The sequence below is a fragment of the Geotrypetes seraphini genome, chromosome 1, assembly GCF_902459505.1.
Source record: "Geotrypetes seraphini chromosome 1, aGeoSer1.1, whole genome shotgun sequence".
Lineage (NCBI taxonomy): Eukaryota > Metazoa > Chordata > Amphibia > Gymnophiona > Dermophiidae > Geotrypetes > Geotrypetes seraphini.
Genome location: NC_047084.1, coordinates 258,892,822 through 258,915,111, shown reverse-complemented (window position 1 = coordinate 258,915,111; position 22,290 = coordinate 258,892,822). Strand labels below are relative to the sequence as shown.

The window sequence follows — 22,290 nt, the reverse complement described above, 5'->3', positions numbered from 1 at the left end:
TCGGAACTCTCCATGTGATTATGTGAGCTGTGAAATGCATCAGTCCTAATTCTCAGCTCAGATTTGCGAAAGCTGTGGATATTTAAATATACCCACAAGACAGCTGGCAAGTAATGTTTTCTGTAAATGAATCTCAGACCCGTTCTGGAATAATGATTTAGGAGCGCTGCCATTATTTCAGGTTCTGACTAATAGGAGTTCTGCTGTAACAGAGAGCAGCACACTTTGAGAACTTTCACTTTCAGTCCCCAAGAGTCCCTTCACAATTTCAATCCCAAGGCCCTCCAGGATAGTCCCCCTCCCCCTCCATCTTCCTCGATCACTATCCCCCCTTTTTACTAAACCACAATAGTAGTTATTAGCACAGGGGCCACGCTGAATGCTCTGCGCTGCTCCCGATGCTCATAGAGTTCCCATGAGTGTCAGGAACAGCGTAGGGCATTCAGCGTGGCTCCCTGCGCTAATAACCAGTTTAGTAAAAGGGGGGGGGGGTATAATTGTTTTCCATTATCTATATATATAAAATCGGAGGTATGTATGTGTGTATGTATATGTGTGTGTATGTGCCGCGATCACGCAAAAACGGCTTGACCGATTTGAACGAAACTTGGTATGTAGATCCCTCACTACCTGGGATGATATGTTCTGGGGGTCTCGCGGCCCACCTGCACACGTGGGCGGAGCTACAAACATAAAATCAGATTTCACCCATTCATGTCAATGGAAAAAATGTAAAAAGCTGCCATTCTCACTGTAATTCAAAAACGGCTTGACCGATTTGAACGAAACTTGGTATGCAAATCCCTCACTACCTGGGGTGATATGTTCTGGGGGTCTCGCAGCCCACCTGTACACATGGGCGGAGCTACAAACAGAAAATCAGATTTCACCCATTCATGTCAATGGAAAAAATGTAAAAAGCTGCCATTCTCACAGTAATTCAAAAACGGCTTGACCGATTTGAACGAAACTTGGTATGCAGATCCCTCACTACCTGGGGTGATATGTTCTGGGGGTCTCGCGGCCCACCTGCACACGTGGGCGGAGCTACAAACAGAAAATCAGATTTCACCCATTCATGTCAATGGAAAAAATGTAAAAAGCTGCCATTCTCACAGTAATTCAAAAACGGCTTGACCGATTTGAACGAAACTTGGTATGCAGATCCCTCACTACCTGGAGTGATATGTTCTGGGGGTCTCGCGGCCCACCTGCACACGTGGACGGAGCTACAAACAGACAATCAGATTTCACCCATTCATGTCAATGGAAAAAATGTAAAAAGCTGCCATTCTCACAGTAATTCAAAAACGGCTTGACTGATTTGAACGAAACTTGGTATGCAGATCCCTCACTACCTGGGGTGATATGTTCTGGGGGTCTCGCAGCCCACAACTCTATGTTGCTTGCTCAGGGGTGGGTTCACCCAAGAATTTATATGTTCTTGCTCCAGGAGGTGAAACTAAAAATGTTGTTTATAATCACGTTTTGCGTTAGTTGTATTGTATTCATTTTGTCAAATATTTCACATTATAATTTGAATATTGTACTTTTTATTAAGCTGTAAAAAAATAATATCATTCACCACTATAAAGTATCTTTATTTGAATCCATTTACAGTGTTATTGCTATAATTAAATACCCGTGCAACGCCGGGGCATCAGCTAGTTTTAAATATAAATGCAAAACAAAAATAAGTCTCTTCAAATAAGTCTTCCTCTCTGATCTCCTGCAACCTGTAGCTATTTCCTCACCTCTCCTGCGTCTTTCTTGAAAGCTACCGTATTTTTCGCTCTATAAGATGCACCTGACCATAAGACGCACCCATCTCTAGAGTAGGAACAACCAAGAAAAATAAATTTTGAACCAAATGGTCTGCCCTGTTCCCTGTCCCCCCTCTGGTGGTCTAGTGGTAGGCTGGGACAGGGTACAGGGCACATCTAGTGGTGGGCTTGTCTAATGGTAGGCATCCCCAAGCCAGCCTGCCCCCAGCCCCAAACCAGCCAGCTTCAAACCAGCCAGCCAGCCCCAAACCAGCTAGCCAGCACCATATCAGCCAGCCAGCTCCAGGCCAACCAGCCAGCCCCAGGCAAGCCCCCCCCCCCCCAGTACCTTTTTAAATTCTGCCCAGCAGCTCCAGCCAGTTTCTCTCCCTCCCTGCCTTCACTTTTCTGGGCTCCTCATTTCCCAGCCTTGATGGGTCATTTCTTCCTGGCATAGTGGGCAGCTGGATGAAAGGATGGAAGCCTGGAATTGGCAGTGGAGGAGAAGGGTAAAGCTAAGAGTAGCTGATGTGAAGTAGTGAAGCAAATGGTTGCCATTTTGAGGGTGATTCTGCACGGAGGGGCAGCTGCTTTTCGTGTACTAGAGCCGTTGCAAATGGTGAGGCCTAGACGGACTCCAGGCGAACACGCGCAGCCTTTCAGAATGTGAGATCTCAACGTTTCTCCACGCACGTGCCCCAAGCCACCTGGTCCTTGCGGTGTGGGGTGAAAGTGCGTCAGCGGAAGGGCGCACAGCAATGGATGTTGAGTAGCATCAGCGGTGGTGCTTCCCGCTCCACCGCTTGTTTTCCTGGGCTGTGAGGGCAGAAGCAAAAGCGGATCAGAGAGGCGGCCCTCGCACATAAGCAGAAACGAGGGCCCCTGGAACGACGGCCGTCTCCCGCTCTTTGCGCGCTGGACTCCTCCTCCTGGGGCTTGGCCCTTCAGCCCCATGCGTAGACTTCCTCTCCCTAGTCAAAGGCGGGGATCCGCGCTGCTGATCTCTACCAAAAGGGAGGATGACGATGAGGGGGGGACAACGATTAAGGGGGTTTTTTTTTATAAAAGGTGGTGCACTGGCGGCAGCAGCAGGCGGGTGGGCTAGTCTACACATGAAGAAGGGGATATTTCAGAAAAGCAAACGTCCTCCGAAGGTTACCCCCCTCCTAAACAGCACCAGCAAATGCTGTACAGCCTATACACACCATGATTACCACCGCCACCTAAACTAGCAATATAACAGCCCTTCCTGAACTTCTGATACAAGCTAGAGTCTCACTGGTTACTGGAGCCGGCTTAAAAAGATGGTGCAGCTGGGTAACAATATTTGTACCTTCGCTTCGTAAGACGCACCAAGATTTTCACCCAATTTTGGGTGGAAAAAAAGTGTGTCTTATGGAGCGAAAAATATGATACTTTGTTTTGAATTAGAGAAACATGGTGCATCAATAAAGTAAAGTAATGATGGTTATTTGATAAACAAAGATTGCGACCCCAGGCAAAAATTCACAAAATGGGTCAAGCAATTCAAGAAAATCTAAGCGGAGCAGGAGTAAGGTAAACAAACCTTCTCCCTCAATCACCTTTCAGTCTCCTAGCCAGCAATTCCCTCCCCCCCCCACCCCATCATAATACTTTTATAATTAAATTTATTTCTGATTTGAGGAAGAAGGGTTTACCTTTGAAAACTACTCATAAACCACATTAAGTTAGACCAATAAAAAAGGTATTATTTTTTTCCTTTATGTTTTTGTTTTGTTTCTACCTTAAATAGTGGACTAACATGCCCACTACAACATTTCACTCATAATTAAAATTAACAATCATGATCATCGCAGAAACATCCTAGAAAAAGTATGGGTTTGTGGTTCTTTGGGTTTGCATGACTCTTAGGAGCTACTAATTTGCTTTGACTGCAGTTACCCCCAAGAAGCTACTGCCTTAGGCGACCACCTAGTTTTGCTTAATGGTTGAATAACCCTTACTTCTACGGTAAGACAATTTAGTGGGAGGCCATCATCGTACGAGTAGCTTCAGAAATATTTTGAAGTTCTGGGAATATAAAAGAAGGTACAACAATTTTGTGGTTCTAGTGGAGGGTGAGATCATTTTTATAGGTGACACTGCTTTAGTTAAGAAACAGTTACGATTTTTGAAATGAGAGCGCCATCTTGTGGTTAAAATGTAAAAAATCAATGAAAAAATACCCCAGCTCAGGCTTAGCAGACAAATAAATCCTACATGCAAGGAAAGTAATTTTGTAATAGGGTAACTAAGCAGGTAAGGCACATAGGGTCATAATTTGTACCTAATTTATAAAAGCATTGTTTATACATTTGCGCTGTTATACAATTACCCTAGAGAAATAAAGGGTCAGATTTCCATTAAAGGCACCTAACATGGTAGATGCCTAGAAAAGCAGCACCTACCACATGTCAAAGTTAAGAACTGTTTGTAGAATCACTCCTACAGTACCTAAATCAACTAGGCACTTGTAGGCATCATAAGATTAGTCACTGGTATATTAAGCCAGGGATTTTTGACCTAATAAACCCGCATCTAAGGTAGACGCTTACCAGTACCTAACTCAATCTGCACCAAAACTCCACCCCTAACCATACCTACATTCTGGGTAGACACCTTGATATAGATACCTACCATAAGGTGATAGGTGCCTGCCGAGTTAGGCGCCTACCAGATATTAAAATTTTTTTTAAATTGGTTTTTAATCTTTATTTATTCATTTAAAATTATTTGTAGCCCTCCTATCTACAATTCTAAGTGGGGAACAATGCAAACATACAAAATCAGCAAATGACAAACAACAAGAAACAATAGCAATATGCATTGAAAAAAAATAACCATAAAACATCCAAACATCTTTTGCACAATCATAAAATACATCTTCAAAAAGGCAGATCAAAGCTAGTACCATCCACAGCCTAACATGGAAAGATAGAATCTCATACACCCACACAGCTGGTGCCAAAAACGCATGCAAATAGCATAGTTTTTACTTATTTTCTAAATTGACAAGCATGGTCAACTGACGCACAGAAACCGACAGGGCATTCCACAGGACCGAGCCCCGAACTGACAACATGGAATTCCGATTACCAGCAAGTTTCACAGTTACTAAGGATGGAATTTCCAATCTCAAAATGTCTGCAGATCGTAACTCACGGGCAGGAGAATACCATCGAAAGAGTGAGCAAACATCTATAGGACATATATGATCAAATTTGGACACATGAGCAATAAGGCGAGCAGCGGCATTCTGTGCCATCTGCAAGGCATGCAAAACACATTTAGGCAGCCCTTAATAAATATAGTTGCAGTAATCCAACAACGGTGTTATCAGTAATGCAATAACTGTGCGAAAGTTGTTATCTGATAAATAATCACACAGCCTCCTCAATAGCCGCAGCTTGAAAAACACACTGATTAGTCATTTTTTAAATTGGTTTTTAATCTATCATTTTATAACTTTTTAAAAAATCGGTTAACATTTAATTATCAGTTCCAATTAAGCCAATAAGAAAAGTAAGCTAGGCGCCTAGATTGGTAGGCATCCGATCTAGGTGCCTATCAATAGGCACCTTGTATAGAATCAGGGCCTAAGTGTATACATGTCCAAGGCAGATATAATTATGTTTGTGTATGTACTGGAAAGAATAGGTGCATGCACAGGTATTTTATAAAATACTAAAGAAATGCTAGTCCCAGACCCATTCCACCTGTTCTCCACTCCCAGGAATATCTAAACATCTATCAAGTAAAAGTGACCACGACGGGGATAATTTTATAAGGGCATATTTGAATGTGTATTCCACTTATTACTGTGTGCATAGAAATACACACAATGGAATGAATGGGGTAAAGGGGGTGGAAAGGGGAGCTAAGGGGGGTCCGGGGTGGGAGTTCCAGCAGCATCAATCGATGTTTGGGGGGTTCCGGCAGGAGGGATTGGGCATCCCTCCTGCCGGCCATCTTTAGGGAGAGGGGTTCCAGCAGTTGCCGGCGATGTTCAGGGGGAGAGGGTTTGGGGGGGTTCCGGTAGGAGGAATTGGGCATCTCTCCTGCTGGTAGTCTTCGCTGGGGGGGGACGGGTTGCCACTAAAGGTAGGTCGATCTGGCTACTAGACTTAGCTGATCAGCCAATGAATATTGGCGCTGACATAGCTGATGACCAGGCTATTCAGTGGGAGATATAAAACTATCTCCTGCTGAATATCAGTGGTTAACCAACTTAGTCTATTTAGTGAGCCAGGACTCATTCTTGGCAGGCTATCAGGTGGATTGTATCCTTTTAGTATGGGGGACAATATTATTACAAAATAAATTTAATTTTCAGTGCACAATAAATTGGATACAATTTTCTTTTTTGGAACTTCCTTTTGAGAACTTAAGACAAAAACACATAGTGATGCTTTTAATCTTTTTATATATATATATGCACAGAGTTGTAATGGAGTGTATCAGAACTGAAGTGGACTATTTTTCCTGGATGCCACATTTATGAAGATGGCTAAGGTGAGAAATAGAGCCTGGGCATTTCTGGTTACAGGACTAATAATATGAAATTTGATGCCAATAGGCATTCACCAGGAGCCTAATTACAGTACTGTATATGGTTTTCAGGGGAAAAAAAAAAAGGTCAAATTATGGCTCTTTCTGAGCGAAGATAACAAGGGTGAACCTTGCTTGATTTGTATTTCCATTTCTGAGTCTCTGTTTCCTGGAAACTATGTGGGCGAGGTTATGGTCCGGGAAAGTCTCTGTGGGACGGGGTGGAGTTGGTTGATAGGGTTTCAATACATGTTGTTTTACTATTTTATGAGTGGGCAGTTGTGAAACTGGGAATGATGCATGAAATAAATGGAATTACTTGTAAGTGAAATTTTACTTGCTGTCTTGGGATATCTTTTTTTTTCATAAAATCTTGATAATACATATTTTATTGCACTGCACTTACAAATATAGTCAAACCTCGGTATGCGAGTGTTTTGTAAGACGAGCAAAACATTCTCATAAAACTTGCCTCGCAAACTGAGTGTTGACTCAATTTGAGAGCACCCCCTCCCCCCCGCTCGAACCGGCATCGCTCCCCCCCTCCCGCTCGCAAAGGCCCTCCGCTCGAACCGGCACCCCCCACCTGAACTTGAAACTTACCCCCCCCCCCCCCACAGGACGTGCCGGTGCCGCATGAAGAACTTCCTGCCTCTGCCGGGTCTTGAGCATGCATCTGCACATGCTCAAGACTAGCTAATTCTACCGGGCCGATCAGCCTGCCTCTCCCCGACGTCAATTCTGCCGTCGGAGAGGAAGTTCGGGCCAGCCAATCGCTGCCTAGCTGGGCGGAACTTCCTCTCCGACGGCAGAATTGACATCGGGGAGAGGAATGCTGGTCGGCCCAATGTAGGGAAGACACAGGGAAGGAGAGCTTGGGGCGGCAGCAGCTTTGGGGCATGTTACCCGATGGCGGTGATTTGGGGAGCTGTTCCTCAATGGCGGCGGCTATTGCTTGGGGGAGGGCAGGGAGAAAGAAAGAAAGGGGGCAGACAGGGAGACAGAAGTAAAGAAGGGAAACAGAGAAAAAGAAAGGGGGCATGAAGAGAGAAAAAAAGAAAGGGAGGCAGGGAGAAAGAAAGGGCAGGGAGAGAGGAAGAAAAAGTTGGGGGAGGGAATGAGGTCTGGAGGAGAGGAAGCATACAGGCTGAAAGAAGGGAAGAAAGATTGGATACACAGTCAGAAGAAGAAAGTGCAACCAGAGACTCATGAAATCACCAGACAACAAGGTAGAAAAAATGATTTTATTTTAAATTTAGTGATCAAAATGTGTCTGAATTTATATCTGCTGTCTATATTTTGCACTGGCCCCCCTTTTACTAAATCACTATAGCGGTTTTTAGCGCAAAGAGCCTATGAGCGTTGAGAGCAGCCCTGGGCATTCAGAGCAGCTCCCTGCGCTAAAAACTGCTATTGTGCTTTAGTAAAAAGGGAGGGGGGAGTTTGTCTATTTTTGTATGGTTGTTACTGAGGTGACAGTGCATAGAGTCATCTGCCTTGACCTCTTTGAAAAAATCCCAGAATAGGAATGATAATTAACATTTTCTCAGCGTACAGTGTGCTTTGTGTTTTTTTTTAAATTTTATTGTTGATAGATCATTTTGACTTGGTCATTTTAAAAGTAGCTCGCAAGCCCAAAAAGTGTGGGCACCCCTGAGCTAGAGCGTTGAAGCTGCATGTTTCTGCCGTAAAGGTCATCTCTGACGCAACCGGAAGTTGCATCAGAGACAACCTTTATGGCAGCCATATGCAACTACAACGCTCCGACTGCTGTAAGAAGGCAGTTTAGACATCGCCGACCACAGGGCAGGGAGGTTTGTCGGACCGGGACTGTTGTCCGGGCCGGGGGTGGGGGGAAAAGTGCCATGAAGGTAAGGGGCAGGGAGGGAGAAAGGAAGAAAAGGTGGGGTGGAGAGAAAAACAGGGTAAAACAGAGGGGGGGGGGAGAAGGACGCTGAAAGCACATGGGGAAGACAGGGGGGAGAAAGATGCTGAAAGTACATGGGGAAGACAGAGTGGAAAGATACTGAATGGAAATGGGGAACAGAGAGTGGGGAGAAGATGCTGAAGGGAAATGAGGAACAGAAATTGGGGAGACGATGCTGCAGGAAAATGGGGAAGAAAGAGTGGGGAGAAGACGCTGAAGAAAAATGGAGAAGAGAGAGTTGGGAGAAGACGCTGGCAGGGAAGAAGACAGAGATGCCAGACTATGGGAGGAGTGGAGGGAAGAATATGGGTGCCAGACCAATTTGGAAGGAGGGAGAAAGAGAGAGGCACAGTAACAGAGCAAATGGAAGATGCAGAGAGAAGAGAGACAGTGGATGGAAGGAAGAGAGTAACAAGAAGATGAGGAAAGCAGAAACCAGAGAAGACAAAGGTAAAACAAAAATTTTCTATTTATTTATTGCTTTAGGAGACATGTGTCACTGTTTCTGTGGTGTTGCATTGTATGCAGAGTCCAGCTTCTTGCTGGTTCAATTTAACCTTTCTCTATGTATTTCTATTTTATCCCCCCTTTTACAAACTGTGGAGCATTTTTTAGCGCCAGCTGTGGTAGTAGCAGCTCTGATGCTCAGAATTCTATGAGCATCAGAGCTGTTACCACCGTGGCTAAAATCCACACTACAGTTTTGTAAAATGGGAGGGGTTAGTTTGTGATGACATATTCTATACTAGGCGAAGGTGTTTTCTGTGTTCTGTGTGGTTTTCTGTTAGGATTGACGGTGTAGGATTGATCTGTACTAGTCTGGCTTGTTTAGTTTTACAACGGGTGTATTGATGTTGTACTGCTCACTGCATATGTAAGATGCTGCCTTTTCCTAGGTACTCATGTGCGACATGTGGCTTGTTACTAAAAATCATGTTTTTCATACAGATGGGGGGCAGTTGCCAAAAAATGATGGGCGTACATATGCTAGGTATGCCACTGCAAAACTATAAAAATTCTATAAACTATTATTGTGGTACAGGAGCCGAATAGGAAGCATTAGCGGCATTGTAGCCCCTTGAATGAATACTTGATGTATTTGGGGTGCTGCTTCTGATGGCTCATGATGTGCCACTAGAAAAATGTTTTTGAAAGATCTCTATAACATATTGGGGAAGGATTTGCATTAGTAGACGGTTTCAGGATTTCAACGCTAGCATCAGGACCTTGAAGACACAACGTTTGGCTACAGGCAGCCAGTGAACCACCAACAGAGCTTGGGAGACAGGGTCGTAAGCATGGAGGTTTCTTAGAAATCTGATTACCACGTTTTGTAGATGCTGGAGATGTCATACATAGAGAATGACACGGGGAAAAAATATGGCCCCGTCAATGCCCCATCACCGGACCACCGTCCCCTTCACCACCCGTCCCCACCGTCCCCTTCACCGCAGCATCCACTCTTCCCTCTCGCCACCTCACTGCCCTTCAGTGGCCCAAGAATCTCCCTCCCTCCGTTTTACCTTTGTGGCGCGTTAGTAACATAAGGGAGGGAAGGTGCGTGGCCACCGATCATGTGCAGCCCCCTCCCTATCTACTTACGGCCAAATCTATCTCCCTCCCTCCCCCTTACCTTCATGGCGCTTTTGTAAAAATATTAATGAAGCCGGCGAAGCCTGCCAGCCTGCCTGCAGTCGCATGTGTGAGCGGAAACTTCTCCTCTGATGCAACCAGAAGTTACGTCAGAGAAGCTTTTGCCCACACACACGCGTCTGCAGGCAGGGAGGTTTCACCGGCTTAAGTTATTTACAAAAGCGCCATGAAAGGAAGGGGAAGGAAGGGAGGGAGATAGATTTGGCCGTAGGGAGGGAGGGTGTCCACGCGCGATCAGTGACCAAGCACCTTATCTCCCTTAACTGCGGAGACAAGCCAATTCACCGCTCCATGGGGCAGTGGATGGTCTTGTCCCCGTGCCCGCAGTGAGCACTTCCCCCACCCCCCCACGGTTTTGGCAGGTAAGTGCCACCATGTCATTCTCTAGTCATATATTCATCGCCGTGAGACTGTTGAATAGCGCATTGCAGTAATCTATGCAGGAGAGTACTAAGGCATACAGTAGTTGGATAAAGTCAGACTCTGAAAAGTAGTTCCTTATTTTTCAGGGTTGTCGCAAGTAGTAAAATGAGAAAGATACCACCTGAGAGATATGGTCGGAGAGCGATAGGTTGGAGTCAAGGAGTATTCCTAGGCTGCGTACTTGGTCTTTTGCTGTTATGGTAGTCAAATCCCAGTGCAGCGAGGGACAGTTATGGTTGCAGCATTCTTTGCGGATCCAAAGTAGTTCCATTTGGACTTGGAGGATGAAATGTACAGCGTCAGCATCTATGAGACAATCCTGGTTTTTCTTGTTGCATAGTTCTTTTTGGACCCCTGTTAGATTACAAAAGTTAGACAGTTCTAAATCTAATAGATGTTGGCACTGTCATCTAGACATTGGGACACTGGATCATCTGTTGTTCTATTGTCCTTTGATACTTAACTTTTGGAAGTCTATATGAGGACAGATTTATCTCATATTGGAATCTACAATTCCATTGACTTATAAGGTAGTTATATGTGGAACATTACTGTGTATTAAGCCCCCCCGTGGACCGCTATAAATGCCGGCTTTTTCTGATTATGACTGGGGTAGCCATGCAGATGATAACTCGCAATTGGAAAAATTGTGATCGACTTAATTTTTCTTTTTGGTGGGCGAGCTTATGTTTAAGCTCTAGGTATGAGAAAATGAATGCCGACATACTAGAACATTTTAAGATATTTAACTTAGTTTGGGGTCCATTGACATCTTTTGTACAATTCTTATAGTTCTTTTATCCTTCTTTTTGCTGGTATAATTCAAACACATCCAGGGGGGAGGGATATATTTTTAGTGTGATTCATTGATGTAATTGTGGGTTGGGGGAGGGTTTATATTGTTGTTATTTTTTACTGATATGGATATTGTGTTGAACTTTTTGTTAGTAAAGGAAAATCAATAAAGACGTATTAAAAAAAAAAAAAAAGTAGTTCCATAGTGGAGGCATTTTTTTGCAATTTGTTGACAGATATCCAGTTTTTGATTTCCGAGAGGCAGTTTAGGAGTTTTGTGATTTGGGCCTCCCAGTTACACCACTATTACTACTACTATTTCTATTAGACGTACGCAGTGCTGTACATATTATCCCTTGAATTCTTTTTATGGCAACTAAAATTGTACGTGCAAATTTGGCTGCATAGCCAAATTATACGCACAACTTGTTTAATGAGCCAATCGGTGCTGATCACTGGCCACTAATTAGAATTTACACATGCAGCTTCTAAGCATATTCCATAAAGTGTTGCATGAAAATTCTAAAGTGCGGATCTGAAAACAGGGTGTGGCTATGGGCAGGCCATGGACATTCCTATTTATTATGGCACTGTTATAGAAATACACCCAATCAGCACAAAATTTAGAGGTGGGCATTTACACCAGATTCTAGTTGTATAATTGGCTGTGCCTAAATTTTAGTTGAGGGTATGGTTGTTACAAGGGGCCATTGAAAAGTTCTCAGCCCAACCAAGAAGAGAATGATGTGGAGCCATGAAACTAACAAGTTATTCCACACTTTTCTTGACACTTTTCATTTCAATGATATGAAATGAAACGAAAAGTGTTTGGGTTTACTATTGATGCTGCTATGATAGCAGCTCTGTATTGGTAAACTAACCCCCTCTTTTACAAAGATGTGCTAAGCTTTTTAGCGCACGCTAAATATTAGTGCGTGCTAAATGCTAAGAAGTGCATGTTATCCTATGGACACGTTAGCGGTTAGCGCATGTGTTGATTTAGCATGCGCTAAATCCACACTAAAACGCTTTGCACGCCTTTGTAAAAGAGGGCCTAAAGCTCCTGTTCTTTGCATTCATTAATGCAGAATTGTCTTATTTTTAAAAATTAATCCTAAAACACCTGCAATTACCTGCATCAGAAATTTTAAACAATTTGTTTGGATTCATTGAAATGAAAAGTATCAAGAAAAATGTAGAATAACTTATAAGTTTCATAACTCCATATCATTCTCTTCTTGGTTGAGCTGAGAAATTTTCAGCGGCCCCTCAAATATTTATTCTATGGAATGGTGCATTGTAATTTTTTTCAGTGCCTTAAATAGAATCTGGCCCTATATGCAGGTATTTTTGCTGTCCCTATTGGGCTCACCAAAGCTCAAATGAGTCAATCTTCTTTCTGTCTTGTTTCCAAAGTGTCCAGCTTTCACATCCGGAACTGACCAATGAGAAAATGAGTGCATGGACAAGTCAGATCTTTGTTTGGAGTGTTATTTCCTTGCCTTTGAATGCTTTGTCAAGAGCCTTCATTGAAGAGCGACCAAATGCTATTCTGCAGAATATTTCCATTTACTCATTTGAACTTTGGTGTTGGAGAAGGATTTTAGGCATGCTGTGGGCCGCCAGAAGAACTAACAAATTGATTCTAGAAGAAATCAAACCAGCTATGTCACTCAAAGCCCAAATGATAAAGTTACGACAGTCTTATTTTGGTCACACCATCAGAAGAGACAGATCAATGGAGAAGAACATCATCTTTGGGAAGATCGAAGGAACCAGGCGAAGAAGGCAACCTGCAATCAGTTGGCTGGACAAGTTGAAAACAATCATGAGGATGACACTAAAGGACCTTTCTGGAACAGCACAAAACCGATTTCTTTTTAGATTTGCAATTCATCAAGTTGCTAGGACTCGAACACGAGTCCATGGCACCTAACAATAACAACATTGGGCTCACAACCTAAGTTTTTGCACTTGGGATAATGGAGGATTAAGTAACTTATCCAAGGTCAGAAGGTGCTGAAGTGGGAATTGAGCACTGTCCATTGCACTAATCATTAGGCTACTTCTCCACTCCACCTACACTAAAAGCTGCTAAAAATGTAGCAATTAGGGAAAGGGACTTGTAAACTGCCTTTTTGTAGTTATACAACCACACTCAAAGCGGTTTACATAGAGGTACTTCAAACATTTTCCCTATCTGTCCTGGTAGGTTCACAGTATAGCTAATGTATCTGGGACTGTGGAGGATTAAGTGGCTTACCCAGAGTCACAGGGTTACAGGGAACCCACAACCTCAGGGTGCTGAGGCTGTAGCTCTAACCACTCTGCATGCAAAAATAATCAAAATCACTTGCAACATCATTGTTTAAATTTTATCTTTAAAGAAATAATTGACAATAATACTTTTTTTTAAAAAAAAGTAGCAGTACACATTTTAAGATTTTAACATTTGTTAGACTGTTTTGTTTGTTAGTATACTCTGTGATTTGTCTGGAAGATGGCATCAATTTCAACAAAATTACCAACAGGCAAAATGGCATCAATTTCAACAAAATTACCAACAGGCAAAATGTTTAAAATCAGGGATAAAATATTTCTGAGAACCTCCATTTAGAGGCTTATACTTGCCCAAAGAAACAGTTGACCTCTAAAAGACTGTTTTTTGACCTAAAAGTGTTACATTGTGGTTATTTTGGCTTTCAAAATAAGAAGAATTCTTCTAAATTTGGACACCTGCATTTTCTTTTTCTGACTTTTAAAATATAGATTTGACCTGAGCCCTTGTCTGAGATGTTGAGAGCTCCAACATACATGATATTCCACCATGCAGCACCAAGAAAATGTTCTCTTTCTCTAGAAAGTCTCATTTATCAGTAATCATTTTGAAAGGAATCCATGAGGTGGTATGATAAAACTGGTCTGGTGCTAGATTTATTCTTCGAACATTAAGCTCCAATGCAAAAGTTCTTGCTTTCTGGTAGAAGAAGAGAGACAGTTCCCGATCCATCAAGAAGTTGTGATAGATTATGGCAAGTCTTGTGTAAATCTTCAGTTGAGCCTTTTTGTTGCCTAGATCCATTGCAGCTGCAAGGGCCAAGTGGTAGTATCCAGCGGCATCAAATGGATCCTAGAAGAGATAATTATCCCATTAATGTAGCACACAGAGCAACTAGCTTTGATTTTGCATAGTAATTTCATTGAGTAAACCGCAAGGGCATTTACAATTTTCTAGATCTTTTTGCACTGTCTGGTTCTGTCAGAGTGCCCCAAATTCATGTAACCCTTGTTGCTTGTTTAGAAATGAAGTTCCACTTAAGCATAAAACCAGCTTATATCAAGTCCCAAAAAGATTTCTTTTTTCTTGTATACTGCTTGCTAGCCTTTGAAGTGGTGTCCATTCAGGCAGAGTAGATATTTTTCTGTCCTTCAAGGGCTCAGAATCTAAGGGTGTACTTGAGGCATTGGGAGGGTTAATAGAGGTTTAACAAGTTTATACAGGTTCAAGATCCTTTATCCAAAATTCTAAAAACTGAAAATATTTTTGTTATGTTGATGCATTACTAATTTGTACAAAAGAAGCTCACTTTTAACATCAAAAATGAAACCTGGCTCCAAAGTCACCTTAAAGCATTAACTCTTCACTGATATTAGTTCAATTATTCATCTTACCTCATATTTGTGTACCTCTGAGATGCTGCCTATGGTCAGAGATTCATATTCATTGCTTGATGCAGCCACACAGGATTCTCCCGTTTGCTTCCAGCCGGGAAGGAAACAGGAAGTGATGTCAGCAAGGCAGGACATAGCAGAGAGAAGCCTGCGGGGCCATGGCAAGCAACAAATATGAATCACTGTGGCCATTGCTGATACCTCATTCCAAAAACCAGAAAATTTGAAAAGTCTGGTCCCAAGCATTTCGAGACCTCACAGAAAAGAGACTTGGGAGTTCTGATCGACAAGTCGATGAAGCCGTCCGCGCAATGTGCAGTGGCGAAAAGGACGAACAGAATGCTAGGAATGATTAAGAAGGGGATCACGAATAGATCGGAGAAGGTTATCATGCCGCTTTACCAGGCCATGGTGCGCCCTCACCTGGAGTAATGCGTTCAGCTCTGGTCGCCATACATGAAGAAGGACACGGTACTACAGAGTACAGGTGCATGATCCTTAAGAACATAAGAATTGCTGCTGCAGGGTCAGACCAGTGGTCTATCGTGCCCAGCAGTCCGCTGGGAAGAAGGACAAGGTACTACTCGAAAGGGTCCAGAGAAGAGCGACAAAAATTGTTAAGGGGCTGGAGAAGTTGCCGGACAGTGAAGACTGGAGAAACTGGGCCTCTTCTCCCTTGAAAAGAGGAGACTGAGAGGGGACATGATTGAAACATTCAAAATACTGAAGGGAATAGACTTAGCAGATAAAGACAGATTGTTCACCCTCTCCAAGGTAGGGAGAACAAGAGGGCACTCTCTAAAGTTGAAAGGAGATAGATTCCATAGAAACGTAAGGAAGTTCTTCTTCAACCAGAGAGTGGTAAAAAACTGGAACGCTCTTCCGGAGTCTGTTATAAGGGAAAACACCCTCCAGGGATTCAAGACAAAGTTGGACAAGTTCCTGCTAAACTTGAATGTACGCAGGTAAGGCTGGACTCATTTAGAGCACTGGTCTTTGACCTGGGGGCCGCCGCGTTAGCAGATTGCTGGGCACGATGGACCACTGGCCTGACCCTGCAGTGGCAATTATTATGTTCTTAAGGATCATGCACCTGTACTCTGTATTGTAAACATACTGAAAGATAGAGTTTTGCCATGATTCTAATATCTACCAAAGTGCAAGAATGTGCAGTTTTTATAGAGTTCTAATAACATATCTTTGCCCGTCTTCTCCTATCATATGTAAAAACTGCTTAGAGCTTCTAGGTAAAGTGTCTTTTGAAATTGATACCAGCATTGACTGTACTAGTATCATGCCTTCCTGTTATGTTAACCACCTAGAAAATTTTTAAAAAAAAATCAATATACAGTAATCAGAAAATGTTGTAGATTGTTCCTGGCCCATGTTTTATGGTCTAAAACTGGTTTTCATTTTACCCTAGAATATTTTCTCATATCCAATATTCTGAACAGTAAGGGGGGGGGGAGAGCATTATTAAAGGGGGAATTAGTAAATCAATAAATATATTGTCCCTCCAGTTAGTACATGGTTACATGGTAATGAACAGCATTATCAATATTTTTTCAGTAATCAGCAAAGGCAGCAAACATCCAAAAATTAAATACAACTTGCTCTAAAAAAAAGCTTGTCCTAAAACATTACTCTTTCTGGAGACATAAGAAAGGGCACATGGTTCTACAGCAATATTCCCTACTTCAACAACTCTAGATTCTAAGTAGAACCTCGTCAGGCTATAGTTCTTACCTTAAGATCATAGAATATAATGTCCCCAAGGGTTAAGTAGACCTTCACATAATACAAGGCTTCCTCATCAAACTCCAGAGGAGAGGAACAAAGGGAGAGAGCCTTAAGGTAAAAGTGTTCAGCAAGTTCGCACTGGCCCAGGTGATGGTATATGCCAGCTAGCCTGTGATATGCAACTCGTTCATTCAGTTGATTACCTGAGGAGAAAATATATTAAAAAAGGTAAAATATGGAGTCTAATATTGGTAAATTACCCTAGATTATTTATATGGCATCCAAAATTGGGCACCGATCCAACATGTGTGCTCAATTAAATTGGCTGATGAGACAATTAGGGGCTGATTCTACAAAAGACGTCCCAATTGTAGGTGGCAGTAGGCATCTCACTAGAGAGCTGCATGGGAACGGGGACGACGGGGATCCCGAGGGTTTCCCCTTCGGGTCACGAGGATCCCGTGGGGACGCCCCCTAGGGTCGCAGGGATCCTTTGGGGACGCCCTCTAGGGTTACATAGAAACATAGAAATAGACGGCAGATAAGGGCCACGGCCCATCTAGTCTGCCCACCCCAATGACCCTCCCCTACCTTTCTCTGTGAATAGATCCCACATGTCTATCCCATTTGGCCTTAAAATCAGGCACGCTGCTGGCCTCAATAACCTGAAGTGGAAGACTATTCCAGCGATCAACCACCCTTTCAGTGAAAAATAATTTCCTGGTGTCCCCGTGCAGTTTCCCGCCCCTGATTTTCCACGGATTGCGGGGATCCCGTGGGGATGCCTCCTAGGGTCGCGAGGATCCTGCGGGGTTCAATGCAACTCGAGTCGTGAGGCTCGTCTTCTTTTTCCTATCTGCTCTGCCGCAGCATACAGCCAATCGGAAGTCTTCCCCAATGTCAGCGCACAATACTTCAACCTTTTCAATTTCAAAGGTAGGCCTCAGAATGGTTTAGATTATAAGATCAGGACTGGCGCTAGACATGATGGGGCCCCGGACAGATGCTAGGGAGGGGAGCCTAAAGTTTGCTTGTAGGCTGTCCCTCTTTCAGTTTCAGGCAGGTCTGGGGCCCCTATAAAACGGAGGCCCTGGAAATTGTCTTATTTGTCCACCCTAACCTAGCCCTGACTAAGGCATAAGGCCATTTCTCCAACATCTCTGAACTAATTATAGCATCTTGAAAAGTCAATGTAAGTGGGAAAATTGGTAATAAGAAAAACATGGAGATTACCTAAACTCACGCTAAGTGCAAGTGATGTTTTTGCATATTCCAGAGACTCATCATAACATTTTAGATTTAACAGTAGTTCCACCAGTTTGTTGCAGAGTTGAAGTTCAGCCATAATGTTGCCAGTTTTCACAGCAAGAGGAAGGGCTCGGTCCTGAAATAGGTTGAATACATTTTAAGAGGTTAATTTGCTCCTGAGAACATGTCTATGGTCCTACTACATATGTCTCCTGCTTCATAGAAATTCACTCTGTAAGCAATCAGCTTCTACATCATAAGAGTAATGAGCCCCTCACCCTGTAAAACGATGCTGCTTTCTCTCGCTCAGTAGTGCCATTGAAAAACACATCTCCTGCTGCTTCAAACAAATCCATTCCCAAGTGTGGATCCCCAGTACAAAGAGCGGTGTCTTGGGCAACCTAAAGGGAGAGAACAAAAGGGGGAGAGGAGAAGGAGCTTGTAACTTAATTGCTGTATTAGAAGACAATAACTTCCTAGAATGAAACAGTATAATATTTTTATCCATGGAAGGCACAATCTGAGTTATCGAGTCTTTGAAGCAAGATTTTTAGATGCGAGGCGCAGTACCTTGGCTGTCAATTTCCCTCTTCTATGGATTTCCAGGTTAACTGGAACCAGCAACACAGCTCCGCTTACATGCATACTTGGACGATCTGTCTTTTTGATCGTCCAAATACCGATTTAGGCCACGTTTTGAACTTTTTTTTTAATGAGCCCCTTAGCATTTAGCACACACTACATCAATTAGCACGCATTAAATCGGTTAGTGCGCCTTAGTAAAAGGACCCCTGTAGATGTTATAAATTTTAATACATTTATAGATATTTATTATACTTTGCCCAGAATTGAAGATGAAGTAGAATAAAAATAAATAAAATAAAAATATATGTATATATTCTATAAAATGTAGGCAGGCAGACACACCCGTTACAGAATGGATAGCAAACTTATAGACCTCTCAATTACATTATTGAGTCTTAAATCAAGTATTACTTGTAAACATGTGTGTTTTTATCTTGAGTAAGTCATTTACATTTTTGTTAGTTTGTATGTAATAGGTTTATTCTCTTACGCTGACTTTTACATAGAATTCCTATGAGCATCAGAGCATTTACCTTGTCAGTCTGTGTGATAGAAAACTCTACCGCAGCTTTTTAAAAGGGGGCCTTAATTTTTTTTTTTTTACTGGTGGTTTTAAAAAACTTACACTGTTCTCCAAGGGGAGCTCAGAAAGGTTATATGAATTTATTTTGGTACTCAAGCATTTTTCCCTATCTGCCCTGGTGGGCTCTATCTATCTAATGTACCTGGGGCAAAGGGGGAATTAAGTGACTTGCCCTTTGTTGAATCCTCCCTTAGTGTCTAGTAGTCTATTCATAATTTGAATCAGTTCACTGTACCTGAATATAAAGATCCACAAGTTCCTTTTGCCCTAAAATATGATAGATTCGTCCAGCCCGTAGCCATGCATATGCCTCTTTTTCCTTCTGCTGCAGATCTATAAAAATTCCAAGACTTCTCTTCGTGTATTCCAGAGCTGATCTGTAAGCCCTAAAAAGTAGCAAAAGCTTATTTTATGCTACAAACTCTGGCTGGTCTGCATAACATTAAATACATTACATTACATTAGAGATTTCTATTCCGCCATTACCTTGTTTGTTCTGCTTGTTGTGATCCTGGTTGTATGATCCCTTTGCAATTGCTAATAAAGATAATATTTAAAAAAATAAAAAACAACCTTGTGGTTCAAGGCAGATTACAAAAGAGTTACAGATGGTGGGTTCCAAAAGAAGATCTCTGGTCATTTCCAGTGAAAGTAGAGTAGATCAGGTATATTTGGGGAGTCGGGAAGAAGGAAGGTACTCACGATAGATAGACATGGGGAAAACCATGGCTTGCCCTGAGATTGTTACCATGGAATCTTGCTACTCTTTGGAATTCTGCCAATTATTTGTTTGTTTATTCAATTGTCTATACCGTTCTCCCAGAAGAGCTCAGAACAGTTTACTTGAGTTTATTCAAGTACTCAGGCATTTTTCCCTGTCTGTCCCGGACGGCAGACTTCACAATCTACCTAATGTACCTGGGGCAATGGGGAGATTATGCGACTTGCCCAGGGTCACAAGGAGCAGCGTGGGTTTGAAAGCACAACCTTATATTTATCTCAAACACAACCCCACATAGAACAAACGAACATGCCCAGCAACGCTAGAAGGCTTAACACACACTCATACAGCCAACCACAGCAGGAGAACAACAAAACAAACCAAAAAAACAAAAGAAGTGGAGAAAAAAGCCTCAGTTCTGCTTCATTTGGCAAAAAAACTTCACTTCACAAGCACTCCCACACAAACAAAACTGTAGAGTGAAAAAGCACTATAATAGCTTGCAAAGTCAATGTTCAAATGTACCCGGGGTACACAACCCCACATGTGAAAAAACAGTGGTATGTGCCAGCACGCATTAACTGCATGTAGAAAGGTTTTACCACAGGATGTGTGTTGGCATCCCTTGGCAATCTGGGGTAAATTCTAAAACCAGCGCCTAAACTTAGTCACCAGTAGGCACCCTACCAATACTTGTGTTAACTGAAGAACACTACCTACTTGTTAAAAATATATACTGTATATATATATTTTTTTGCACAGTAGCATATCTAGGGGGGAGGGGAATACAGAGGGCATGTCTACACAAATAGGTGGGTGCATTGGCATTGTTGTGTGCCAAACTATTACCACAGGTTGAGCACATGAATCCCTTCCACTTTCAAAATGGTGGTAGGGACTCATGCACTAATGGGGAAATTAGCATGTAGCCATTAATGTAAAAATCTGAAAATTGACCATTTACCCTTAGCACCCTGGAAAGACCTGCAAAAAGGTTTGGTAAGGCAACTTTTTGCTGCAGTGTCTTTTCCTTACTGTAACATCTCATTTCACAGTACAAGTTCTGATTGTATATCACTAAATACCGTACAATGCAACTAATTTTATTTATTAGGATTTATTTACCACATTTATAAAGAAATTCACCCAAGGCAGTGCACAGCAAGACTAGGTTGAACATAGGCAATAGATAATTACAACACTAAAAAATATTAAAATAGTACTTAGTATAGCATAGAGCAGGGATCTCAAAGTCCCTCCTTGAGGGCCACAATCCAGTCGGGTTTTCAGGATTTCCCCAATGAATATGCATTGAAAGCAGTGCATGCACATAGATCTCATGCATATTCATTGGGGAAATCCTGAAAACCCGACTGGATTGCGGCCCTCAAGGAGAGACTTTGAGACCCCTGTCATAGAGGGTAATTTTCGATAGGACATCTAAGAATGACTTTGGACATTTCCTTCAAAATGTCCAAAGTCGGGGGAGGGAAGGGGGGGAGTGGAGAAATGGCCATGTTCAAAACCGACAAAACCGCTAGACGTCTAAATATTTTTTGGGAATATCATCTACTTGGTTGTCTTGGCCATCAGGATGTCCAATCTTAGGACAATTAACTTTTTTGGTCATTTTAAACCACAAAAACATCTAAGTTCAAAACATCCAAACACAAGCCATTTGGACATGGGAGGGGCCAGCATTGCAATTGACTGGCCACACAGACATACCAGAGAAATGGGGTACCTTAGAGGGCATTGCTGTGAAATATAGAAACTTGACAGTAGATAAAGGCCAAATGGCCTATCCAGTCTGCCCATCTACAGCATCCACTATCTCCTCCTCTCCCTAAGAGATCCCATGTGCCTGTCCTACACTTACTTGAATTCAGACATAGTCTTTGCTTCAACCACCTCTACTGGAAGACTATTCTATGCATCTACCAGCCTTTCTGTAAAAATGTATTTCCTTAGATTATTCTTGAGCCTATAACCTCTTCATTCTATGTCCTCACTCTGGATTTTCAATTGAAAGAGACTTGCCCATGCACATTTATGCCATGCAGGTATAAAAAAAAGATCTCTAGCATATGTCCCCTCTCCCACCTTTCCTCCAAAGTATACATATTGAGATCTTTGCCTGTCCCTGTAAACTTTATGACACATTTTAGTTGCCTTCCTCTGGACCAAATCCATCCTGTTTATATCTTTTTGAAAGTGTGGTCTCCAGAATTGTACACAATATTCTAAATGAGGTCTCACCAGAGTCTTATATAGGGGCATCAATACCTTCTTTTTCCTACTGGCCATTCCACCCAAGCAACCTTCTGGCTTTTGCCATTGCCTTTTCACCTGTTTGATCACCTTAAAATCATCACAAACTATCACACCTAACTCTCGGTCCTCTTTCGTGCACAAAAGTTCTTTACCCCATAAACTGTACCATTCCTTAAGTTTTTGCAGCACAAATGCATGACCTTGCATTTTTTAGCATTAAATATTAGTTGCCAAATTTCAGACCATTCTTCAAGCTTTACTAAGTCCTTCCTCATATTTTCCACACCATCAGGGGTGTCTAATCTATTGCAGATTTGATATCATCCGCAACGAGGCA

At 42.4% G+C, this 22,290-nt stretch overlaps 1 protein-coding gene across 2 annotated transcripts in view; it reads right to left on the bottom strand.

Moving 5' to 3' along the window:
* Nucleotides 1–13,502: 13,502 nt before the first annotated feature.
* Nucleotides 13,503–22,290, bottom strand: part of SH3TC1 (SH3 domain and tetratricopeptide repeats 1) — an 81,511-nt gene continuing 72,723 nt past the window's right edge. For both annotated transcript variants that reach the window (XM_033950077.1, XM_033950085.1), the window contains 5 exons: nucleotides 19,194–19,344; nucleotides 18,069–18,191; nucleotides 17,776–17,926; nucleotides 16,549–16,745; nucleotides 13,503–14,260 (listed from right to left, as the gene is read on the bottom strand). In XM_033950077.1, the coding sequence (XP_033805968.1) occupies nucleotides 13,997–14,260; nucleotides 16,549–16,745; nucleotides 17,776–17,926; nucleotides 18,069–18,191; nucleotides 19,194–19,344 (886 nt within the window). In that variant the 3' untranslated portion in view covers nucleotides 13,503–13,996. The remainder of the gene's footprint in view (nucleotides 14,261–16,548; nucleotides 16,746–17,775; nucleotides 17,927–18,068; nucleotides 18,192–19,193; nucleotides 19,345–22,290) is intronic.